The 12005-nt window shown below is 39.4% G+C and overlaps 1 protein-coding gene across 1 annotated transcript in view; it reads right to left on the bottom strand.

Moving 5' to 3' along the window:
• The window catches only part of cfdp1 (craniofacial development protein 1), a 43120-nt gene that overhangs the window by 15964 nt on the left and 15151 nt on the right, over nucleotides 1–12005 (bottom strand). The window contains exon 5 of the mRNA XM_017433930.3: nucleotides 2315–2446. Within this exon, the coding sequence (XP_017289419.1) occupies nucleotides 2315–2446 (132 nt within the window). The remainder of the gene's footprint in view (nucleotides 1–2314; nucleotides 2447–12005) is intronic.

The following is a 12005-nucleotide window of genomic DNA, read 5'->3' as shown; positions in this document are numbered from 1 at the left end:
TGCCCGAGTTTTTGCCTCAGCGACCACCCGAGCTGCATGCCGCTTGGACTGCCGGTACCCGTCAGCTGCTTCCGGAGTCCCACAGGCCAAAAATGCCCGATAGGACTCCTTCTTCAGCCTGACGGCATCCCTCACCGCCGGTGTCCACCAGCGGGTTCGAGGGTTGCCGCCACGAGAGCCTAGACCCCAAACAAATTATTAAAAAGTAAAACTGTATTTTACAATAAAGACATTTAAACTTTAACAGTGAGCTGTCTCACTGAATTATCACTTTTCTAGTGCAGACGTTTAAAGATGGGGTTTCTGTTCAAACTATGGAGATATAATCTAAGATGGAATCACGCTCAGAAAAAGAAAGCTGAGAGAAATTGCATTTCAAAATTAGATACTCTACAGCCAACTAATAATTTTGTGAAAGCATAATGCAATTTCACTCGAGATGAGCCTTGTAATTTACTGCTGTATGACTACACACAGACATTGTAAATTACTGTGAACCTTTTAAACAGCAGTCATTTTGGCTTTTCCAAAATTACATTCGGCTATGAGAACTTCATGGTAACACTCAGATTACAGCCTGCTGCTGCTTGGTTTGCTTAACCAAAAGGCAAGAAATTCAGACCCATTTAAATACAAACCAATAACATTACACCCCCTGCTAAAACATGTTATTGAAAACACATTAAATATCTTATTTGATTTGAAATCTCTAATGTTTATCATAAATTTTGAACTAGTATGTCAAATAACTGACCAGCTCCGGTTCAGTAGGGTGTAACATAATTGACAGAGATTTCTAAAAAGTTCGTACTATTACTTTAAAGCAATGCAATACTGCTTTTTTTTTGTGCAATTTTTATTTAAAAAAATGGAAATGGATTCAGGATTTGAGCTTGTTATGTTTTTTATCAGTGCCTTGAGATGACATGTTATGAGAATTGGCGCTATATAAAAAAACTAAACTGAACAAAAAGAATCGATAATTCAAAATTTCCCCACTAATCATTTTAAACCTAAAAAAAATGACGACCTTGGCTCTACTTCTTACCGTCCCTACTTCCGTTACCCCCTCCATGCTGTATAAATTTGCCACTATCATTGTGACAGTTTATATCAGCACTTTATTATCATTCGAGTCTGAAAACAAACACTGACTTGAAAATCTCTGCAAAAGGGTAAAAAAGGGTTGGTGCTGATGGCTCTTTTCTTCCACACCCCCCCCCCACACACACACACACACACACACACAAAAATGGGAAATGGGTTGTGAATACTGTTATGCCCTTCTGCTGCAAAATTATTTCCTGTTTCCTCTCTCCTCTCTACAGTTTTTTCTTTTTTGTCTGGGTGGAAGGCATACATGTCCTCATGTCATTTATTGCCATGAAATCCAAAACTGTAAAAAGAATAAAAAGAACTAAGGAAACACACTCTGCAGGGAAAAATCCTGTAGATATTTTTCAACGTTTCACTCCTTACACTTGAAAAAAGCAAAGTTGACAACAATGTGCACAAACCTATAAATAATACTATTTGATTGTCCAATAAAGATTTCAACTAAATTTAACTTTATTGTGGTGGTGAACGTAATATGTTAAGGTGTGTGTCAAAGTTGGACAGTATTAATGTAAAATGAGATGCCAAAAAAAAAAAATGCTTTAAATACTGTCTTTAAAATTCTGCTTCTAAGATAATGGTGGCTGTGAGCAAATAAGTTAAATCTGTTATTACATTTATTTTAGAAGAATGACCTTCATGTAAACTTCTTTTCTGCTGCCATTTCTGCTGTGTAGTTGTATTATTTCTCAGCAGTGATGTCACTGTTTAGGAGGGTGACTCTAACAAGAGTACATTTCAAAGTACTAAAGGCTTAGCATTCCTTCAAGGACTGCTAAGACCACCACCTTTCATGCCAGAACTTCATATTACTATCACCATTTTGGTCAAATCTTGTAAATGATGTTACGTGCAATCTCACACAATATTGTGAGACCTTGCAAAATCTGTTAGTGCTCAGAGAATATGTTGATTATGAATCTCAGACACTACCACACCAAATTTTAGCTCAGTATCTGTAAAACTAACTGAGGTATAGCCATTTTTCTGTTGCCTAATGTTGATAACCTGTGACAGCCATCCTGAATTGAATTACGTCCAAATGTTTATCGGATGTAGAAGTACATCCAATGAACACTTTCTGAAATTTTCATTAAAATCCATCTAGTGGTTCATGAGATATTTTGCTAACTGACAGACACACCAACACACTAACCATCAGTACCCTCCTATCCAACCCTGGTGTGTTTGTGTTTACCTAGAACCATGTAGAGATGGCTGGCTTGGCGATGAGGTCTCCTCTTTGTCCCCATCTTCGTTCTGTTTGGCATTTTGGCTCTTCAGGTAACTCTTAGCTTCTTTGGAGTCTGCTGATACCTCTTTATTAACTCTGAAACAGATAAAGAGATGAAAACACTGCTTATGTTCAGGATTTTGTTCTTGTGCAAACATCAGCAAAGTGACACTGCATGCTTTACCAACGGAGCAGTTAAATATAGTATCTTAGATGGCGTTTCTACATAAATCCTGAAAATCAGGTGTATGCTTATTATGAGGTATTAAGCTTAAATGAAGACGCTGAATATGATAATTTGTCCATGCCAATATCTTAAGCCAACATCATAAGCCAACATAATTTTTATTACTATCTTTAAATGTCTTAAACGTATCAAGTGAAATAACAACTGTTTTCCTCTGTACCACTAGTCTGCACTGCATAAGTCAGTCAAATTACTGTTGGCTCTAACTGAGATGCCGTTTAAAACTATCATGGCGGACTATCACGGTTCCAAGAGTTTCAGAATGAGTCGGGATACTAAAGGTTTTAAAGGTCGAAGGGGTCTAATGTATGGGAACATTTCAAGCTATCTGACAATATAATATTGGTTTGTTCACTCTGCTTTAACAGCTGGTTTCACATCTGTCTCGGTGCGGACCATGATGCTGATGTCATTGGCACAGATAACACAAACTGTGGGATTTCATCACACTTATATTAATTTAGTAACATAAACTTTATTTTAAAAATAAAAGTTTCTGTTGAAAAAAGTCCTAATATTTTTGTTGAAAGTGAAAAAAAATAAAAGATTTAGTATTCCTTGAAGTAATTCATATTGTACAGCAAATAATTACTTTCTAAAAAGTTTCATTAAAATCCCTCCAGTGGGTCATAAAACACTTCAAAAAGACAAACACACACACATCACTGCCCACCTTTTGTCTTTCGCCAATGGGCAATTAAAATGACCTAAAATGTGGCGCTTAGGTGTCTGGGAACGATACATTTTTCATCTTTGAGGGTAAATAGCTTGACAGTATTGGTACAGCATACAGACTGTACGCAAAATTTGATCGACTGCCAATATTAGCTGTAATTAGATGCATTTCAGGAATTGAAAGTGATGAAGCAATTCAGTTATACTGTACTTCACAGCAGTGAGGGTGAAAACAAAGCTTTCTGAACCACCAAATCAAAACGAAGCAACTGTGTTGAAACAGTTCAGGGTTTGGAAGCATTTGAAACAATTAAATTAGTTATGATAATGACAGTTAGGATGAGTATGACAAAATGCTGGTGAACTGGGAAGGGAATTTTGGGGGTTGAAGAATTTTTATTTAAAAACAAGATCATTTCAACTGAGTTAGGCATCAGTCTGTTCTTCTTCTTTATTACTACTTCCCCAGCTTTGGAGAAGACTCTTTCACATGGGACCTTCTCTCATTTCATTTCCTTTAATTTCATTTCTGTAGCACTTTATACTACCAGAGCAGTGGTGGGCAAAGTGCTTCACAAAGAGAATAATACTCATGACAACAAAGTAAAAACAGGAAAGACAGAAACAAAATAAGACTAAAACCCAGAAATGTCACCGCATTTAAGTGTTAAAAGCCTGTTGAAATAAAAGTCTTAAGCTTCAATTTGAAAGAGCCAAGTTCAGCAACTGAACGTAGCTCAAGAGGGAGCTGATTCCAGAGTCGTGGTACGGCTGCAGAAAAGGCACGGTCACCCCAGCGTTTATATTTTCTCCTTGGAACAGACAGTAAAAGTTGACTGTTTGACCTCAGAGACCTGGAGCGGGTGGAGAAACTGAACAGCTCAGTTATATAAGGAGGAGCAAGACCATTCAGAGCTTTAAAAAAAAAACAATAAAAGTTTAAAATCTATTCTAAAACGGACAGGAAGCCAATGTAGGGAGAATAGAACCGGTGTGATGTAATCCCGTCTGGGAGTATTGGTTAAGAGACGAGCTGCTGCATTTTGAACAAGTTGGAGGGGACACAGTGATGACTGAGGTACACCAACATATAGAACATTGCAATAATCAAGTCTAGAGCTAATAAAAGCGTGAACAGCCTTCTCCAAGTTAGAACAGTTAAAAAAAAATTGTTTCACCTTCTTTAAAAGGCGTAAATAAAAAAAATCTGGATCGGACAACAGAGGCGATATGTTTATCAAAGTGTAAAGCCTTATCAAAGGTCACCCCAAGGTTTTTCACACTGTCGCTGAAGTTAATGTTCATATTTCCCAGGCCAGTTGCAGCTTTGTCACCAAATAAAACCCATTCTGTTTTACTGTCATTTAAAAGCAAAAAGTTATCGTGTAGCCAGTGTTTATTGCAGAAATGCAGTCAAGGAGAGAAAGCGTTGGATTACTGGATCTAGGCCTTAGTGGCAAATAAATCTGTAAATCATCTGCATAGAAATTAAAATTGATATTATAGTGATTTACAGTGGGGAAAAAAGTATTTAGTCAGTCACCAATTGTGCAAGTTCTCCCACTTAAAAAGATGAGAGAGGCCTGTAATTGACATTATAGGTAGACCTCAACTATGAGAGACAAAATGAGAAAAAAGAAATTCAGAAAATCATATTGTCTGAATTTTAAAGAATTTATTTGCAAATCAGGGTGGAAAATAAGTATTTGGTCACCTACAAGCAAGCAAGATTTCTGGCTGCCACAGACCTGTAACTTCTTCCTTAAGAGGCTCCTCTGTCCTCTACTCATTACCTGTATCAATGGCACCTGTTTGATAACGTTAACAGTATAAAAGACACCTGCCCACAACCTCAAACAGTCACACTCCAAGTTCCACTATGGTGAAGACCAAAGACCTGTCAAAGGACACCAGAAACAGAATTGTAGACCTGCACCAGGCTGGGAAGACTGAATCTGCAATAGGTAAGCAGCTTAGTGTGAAGAAATCTACTGTGGGAGCGATAATCAGAAAATGGAAGACCTACAGGACCACTGCTAATCTCCCTCGATCAGGGGCTCCACGCAAGATCTCAGCCCATGGGGTCAGAATGATCACAAGAATGGTGAGCAAAAATCCCAGAACCACACGGGGGGGGGACCTAGTGAATGGCCTGCAGAAAGCTGGGATCAAAGTTACAAAGGCTACCGTCAGTAACACACTACGCCGCCAGGGACTCAGATCTTGTAGTGCCAGACGTGTCTCCCTGCTTAAGCCAGTACATATCCGGGCACGTCTGAAGTTTGCTAGAGAGCATGTTGATGTTCCAGAAGAGTATTGGGAGAATGTCATATGGTCAGATGAAACCAAAGTAGACTTGTTTGGTATAAACACAACTTGTCGTGTTTGGAGGAGTGTGAATGCTGAGTTGCATCCAAAGAACACCATACCAACTGTGAAGCATGGGGGTGGCAACATCATGCTTTGAGGCTGTTTCTCTGCAAAGGGACCAGGACGACTTGTCCGTGTACATGAAAGAATGAATGGGGCCATGTATTGTGAGATTTTGAGTGCAAACCTCCTTCAATCAGCAAGGGGATTGAAGATGAAACGTGGCTGGGTCTTTCAGAATGACAATGATCCCAAGCACACTGCCAGGGCAACAAAGGCGTGGCTTCGTAAGAAGCATTTCAAGGTCCTGGAGTGGCCTAGCCAGTCTCCAGATCTCAACCCCATCAAAAACCTTTGGAGGGAGTTGAAAGTCCGTGTTGCCCGCCGCCAGCCCCAGAACATCACTGCTTTAGAGGAGATCTGCTTGGAGGAATGGGCCAACATTACAGCAACGGTGTGTGCCAACCTTGTAAAGTCTTACAGAAACCATTTGACCTCTGTGATTGCCAACAAAGGATATATTAAAAGTATTGAGATGAACTTTTGTTTTTGACCAAATACTTATTTTCCACCCTTATTTGCAAATAAATTCTTTAAAATTCAGACAATGTGATTTTTCTGAATTTTTTTTTCACATTTTGTCTCTCATACTTGAGGTCTACCTATGATGTCAATTACAGGCATATCTCATCTTTTTTAAGTGGGAGAACTTGCACAATTGGTGACTGACTAAATACTTTTTTCCCCACTGTATAATAGATCCAAGTGGCAACAAATACAAGGAGAAGAGCAGAGGGCCCAAGATGGAACCTTGGGGCACCCCCCAAAAAAGAGGGGCTATAGAGGAAGAGAAACCTCTGAGTGAGATGGAAAAGGTTCTGTCAGCTAAATAAGAAGCAAACCACTTCAAAGCTGTACCACGGATCCCAACCAAATCATGACGACGTGATAAAAGAACAGAATGGTCAACAGTATCAAAGGCCGCTGTAAGGTCAAGGAGCACCAGGGCTACTGGGCACCCAGAATCCACTGATTGAGCTATGTCATTATGAACCCTCAATAATGCAGATTAAGTGCTATGATGTGATCTGAAACCAGATTGAAATTTATCCAGGATTTTGCTATTCTCCAGAAAAGGCTGAATTTGTAAAATAACAATTTTCTCTAAAACCTTTGATATAAAAGGTAAATTAGAAATAGATCTAAAATTTGATAAAACCATAGGATCAAGATTCAGTTTTTTGATAAGAGGGCGGACTGTTGCATGTTTAAAAACAGATGGCATAATTTCCAGGCTCAGACAAGAGTAAAAAAAAGAAAGAAGGTTAGGATCAATAATGTTAAAAACCTCTTTCAATAGTCTAGTAGGAAGAATATCAGTGGGGCAGTTAGTGGGTTTAATGGATTTAACAATTTTGTCCAACAGGGAAAAGGACACTGGTTCAAACTGGTCAAAGAAAGCAGAACTAGCAAAAAATAAAAGAAAACTCTGGGACAGAATTAGTGGATGTACCTATTGCTTGTCTAACAGATGCAACTTTATCAATAAAAAAGGAAAGAAACTTCTCACAAATAGAGGCTGTAGCATCAGGTAAGACAGAGATGGGTGGGTTTAAAACAGAATTAATAGTATTAAATAACACCCTGGGACAATGGCTACTGTTTGTGATAGTACAAGACAGATATTGTGATTTTGCATGACTAACAGATCTCTGGTACAAAAAAAGAGCTCTCCTGAATAGAACCAGAGAATCATGTTGCCTGTCATTCTTCTACTGTCTTTCAGCCCTTCTACATTTCCTCCTGATTTCACATACAGTAGGGGTTCTTCAGCCAAGGCTCAGCTCTGGGTTTAGAGTGTCTGAACTTAACCGGAGCAATAGACTCCAGAATCCAACTACAAGTGTCAGATAGCAATAAGAAGAAATCATTCGGACACAGAGAAACATCAGGGCCAGCTAAATGAAACTGAGTCCATAAAGGCAGTGGCAAATTGCCCAGCACTAGCTGAGGTGAGAAAACGGCGATAATAACCTATAGTCGGAGGCCTCTTATAAAAAATAATAAGGTCAAGAGTATGACCAAGATGATGCGTTTGGCCACTTACTGATTGTGTCAAATTAAAGAGAGCCAAAACCCTTAAAAACTCAAAAGCCAGCGAGTCATGAAGAAGAAAAGTTTTATTTATGACTGATCTGGTGTTTAGAAGCACCAACCGGATGGAGCACTGATTATTTTCTTGGGATGCGCAATAGAAAGAGAGGAGGTTCTCCAGAACCCTGCCACGCCTGCAGATCTTTGCACGCTGAACTCCAGGAGATGCAGTACTGCTGATATCCATATGGATGGCATGAAGCCAGCTACAGGAATAATCCATAGGAAGTCGTATATCAACAGTTATATTTCCTGAGAATCCTATGCGAAAACTGGAGTGATGGGGAGGCCAGGTCAGCCCGGAGCTTCACAAGCAACCCACTTTTCCTGCCAGGTCTCTTGTGTCTCTTTCGACCACATTTGTTGCGAGTATCCATAACACGATGTTTCCATAAAAATGGCGGTATGGGTGCCAGGTGTGGTGGAGGTGGAGGAAAATCCTTAGTTCGTCCATAAGCGCCACAGAGCCGTATTTTTACCACAACAGAATTTATATTTAGAAGTGTCTGACGGTCATAAATAATCAGTGATGAGACAATTTGAAGAAAAGTCAGAAACAGCATAACAAGTAATAACTTGAGGAGAGACAGACGGCAGGCCATATACAGGGGCGCCATCTTGGAAACAAGAATCCCACAATGTTTACAGGGTTTGTGCTTGTTTGTGAGAGTTTGATAACACCACCCTGAATCCAAAACTGATGCAACATGTCGCCAATATGCAAGGGACAAAATTAAGCCTCATTTGGGGAGTCACATATTTTTTTTCACATTTTGATGCAAGGCACTGAAACAACATCTCGCGATAAATCTGCTTTGGAGGTCCACAATGTGTCTGCTTCGAAGGAGTAGATCTCTACTTCAGTGTCTGTTTGTCCCAACAATGTGTATGTGTGTGTGCAGCGCCATCTACTGATCAATCTGAAAATGAACAAATGACATAACATTTATGGCACAACTGAGGACTAAATTATAAACCAAGAATTTATTGAAAGGTTTATATCACCCAGCACCTTTCATGACAGAGTTTCAGACCGAGAATGTTTTTTAATGAGAAATGAAGGAGTTGAAATCATTTTGGAGCTGCTGTAGGTAACTTTTATCGAAATGTTGTTTTTTTTTTTACATATTTGTTAAAACTGTCACTATGTCCTGGCAGTAGAATATGGCCCGGTCCCAATACTCGCATTACACCCCTCTATGAAGTGTGTACTCAGTCGAAGTGCACAGAAGGGTTGATGTGTGCAAGTTACAAGCATGCAAAAATTGGAGAATTGGAACAGTACGGGTTACTTCTTCTACTTACGCTTCTGCATCATAACTGCGACATCCAACATGGCGGGACCGGTCCCTGTTTTGGTATTTTAAGAAGGTGCCAGGACGATTTTAAAAGTACAGTATACGTATTTTTGCTTTCCAAAGTCATTGCAGGAGATATTTGGCTGTTCAAATGTGTTTTGTTATGACTTGTTGAATACGGAGCAAAGTTTGATAGTATTCACATATGTACAGGAGAGTGAAACAATAATTATTTCAATACTTTACATTTAAAAACTGCTTTTTTCGTGACAGATGCAGCTTGCTCTGTCAACACTGCCATATTTCCACCATTTAATTCAAAACCCTTTCAATATCAATAAAGATAAAAAAATTTCAAAACGTCACATGCAGCAATGAATTGTGGGTAAATACTATGCCAAAGTCCGTCTGGATGCAGGCTTAGCCAGAGGGTGGATATAGTACGCAAAGGGGGTGAGGCTAAAGACCACTCTGGAGAATTGGGACACACTACGCATTCAAACCCTTCGGCATGAGCGCACATGTGAAGGACACGAGGGTGGAAGTGCGAGTATTGGGACCGGGCTAATGAGACATAATCTGTGAAAAAATCCTGTAAGAGCCAGAAAGAAGAAATTAATGTCGTTCAAGTGAGCACGCAGCTTGACACTTGGGTGGTGGGTGTGTCAGTGTGGGCGTGTCTGTCACTTGATAAGATCGATGTGTTTGTGGCGTTCTGTTTGTTTTGTTGAATGAGGAAGTTGGGCACGTCGGGGTTGTCATATTTCTGTTGACCGTATTTATGGCAATTTGGATTTAATGTCACTAAACAAAGGAACCTGGTCAGTCTGTGTCAGTCTGTGAATCTGAAGCATGGATGTTTAATGGAATAAACCTGAACATGAAACGAAGAAGTGACCTGGAGAAATTCAATGAAACGCGCGTCAGACAGAACATATTCCTCGACAATAGCCCAGTGCGGCCGTTAATACCATCACATCAGGCCGCACAATTACAAGCTAAATATAAATGACACAAAAAGGAATAAACAGTGAGCACTGTATCATTAAAAGACAATCAACCCACACTGGGTCAAATATCAGTGAGAACAAATGTGTCTTTAAAAGATTTAAAAACAGCAAGTGAAGAAGTCTGTTTAATAGAAGGCAAATCCAAAACTGCAAGGACAGCAAATCAAAAATTTGCATGAAAATGAGGCACAACAGCTGAATAGGAATAAGGGTGCTTCAATGATCAATGCATTGGCACGTTTAATTATAATTTTTATTGATGTTATTCTCTTTTCTTCTTCTCTTTTTATAGTGTAACTGTAGGTAAATGTAATCTGAAATCTCACATGTTGTTTCAACTGCAGTAGATGATGATGTATGAATGTAGCTGCTGCTGTTGCTGCTGTCGTGGGTTGTTGATGTTTGTCTCTCGCGCAATTGCCCTGCAATACTTGTTTGCAGCAGATCTGTTTTGCACGCCTTCACAGCTTTATTTTGTTTTATTTGTGTCATGTCATCAGGAAGAAAGACAAGAGGAAACTGACAGACACTGAAAAAACAAGGCAGAGAAGCAAAGGAGAAGAGGAGCTGGAAGCTTGAAGAGAATCGACACGTGTAGTATCTCTCATTGAAAGAAATAAAGTCGAACGGGCTGTTGTTCTTCTGGCGGCTGACAAGCTGGTAATTAAAACTATAGAGAAACTCCTGTGAGGGGTGTGTCGAAAGATCTGAGCATAATTCAGAGCAAGAAATGTGATTGAACTATATGGAATATGTAGTGTGCATCGTTGCCTCTGAGGCATTTTTGTATTTTCACTCTCCTCATCTCTTATGCTTTCAGATGTTTCGCAGCTAATTGGTTAAGGCTATTTTTCCATGCTAAGCTTTAAAAGAATCAGGTTTGAAAATATCACACAATCCCTATTCTTACTTTCCAGAGCCAGTCATTTAACTAAAACCTGTCCACCTGCTCCGACGTCTGAGTTGTCTAAGGCTAAAATGTGCAATGGCAGCTACAGAGGCCCAGGATTTAGCCGATCAGTAAGACACAAAGTCCTCACACCAGCGAGATTTCAACCTCAGCTTAAAGGCTTCAGGGGGGAATGGATTTGGACTAACATCACATGAAATTGCTTCCTTAAAGTCTCCTTATCTAGACACAGAAAAAAAATCTCAAAATGGGTTTGCAAGTGGTTTTACCACTAAAAAGCACGCAATCATGTTTTACACTTTAAAATTACATACTTATGTATTTTCTTCCAGCAGGGCAAAGGGTCAAGTGCTTAAAGGTGTGTGTCTCTTTAAGTATTTTTCAAAAATGCTGCAAAATCCGTGTTATCTTACTTTCACAGCTAGACCACTGCCCATTTTGAAAAATGCATACTTCTGGGAGATGAATACTGATGAGCTTCACAGATATACATGAACACACACACAGTCATATGGAGGTCTATTCTCAGTGTGATGGAAACTGCACAAAATCAAGCCCTGAAAAAGGATGATGGGGCTCATTTCCCATCTGAGAGACTTAAACTACAAATAATCTGATAAGCACAGAGCAAAAACCAGCGCTGTAAGTCGACTGCTGTTTGTTCACCTGAAATATGAGACTTCAGCAGTATTTACAGTCAAAGCCATGATTTCTGCATGCTTGACAGATCCATTTCCCGAAGGGTGCTAGACTAGCTCGCATGCACACACAGTCCAAGTGATGAAATCCAGAAAAGTACTCTTGTAACACTCACCAGGGATTCCTCTGCTCTGATTACAGGTGTAAAAGTAATATGGCACTTGCAACATTATGGTCCCTATAATCAATGTGGTAATTAGCCTCTTGAGTAAGAGCGACTAAGTACAATGCATAACCATCCTAAAACACTAAATACTCCTATTTAATATATATATATATATATATATATATA

This window comes from Kryptolebias marmoratus, linkage group LG11 (assembly GCF_001649575.2).
Source record: "Kryptolebias marmoratus isolate JLee-2015 linkage group LG11, ASM164957v2, whole genome shotgun sequence".
Lineage (NCBI taxonomy): Eukaryota > Metazoa > Chordata > Actinopteri > Cyprinodontiformes > Rivulidae > Kryptolebias > Kryptolebias marmoratus.
This window is presented reverse-complemented; position numbering and strand designations above follow the sequence as displayed.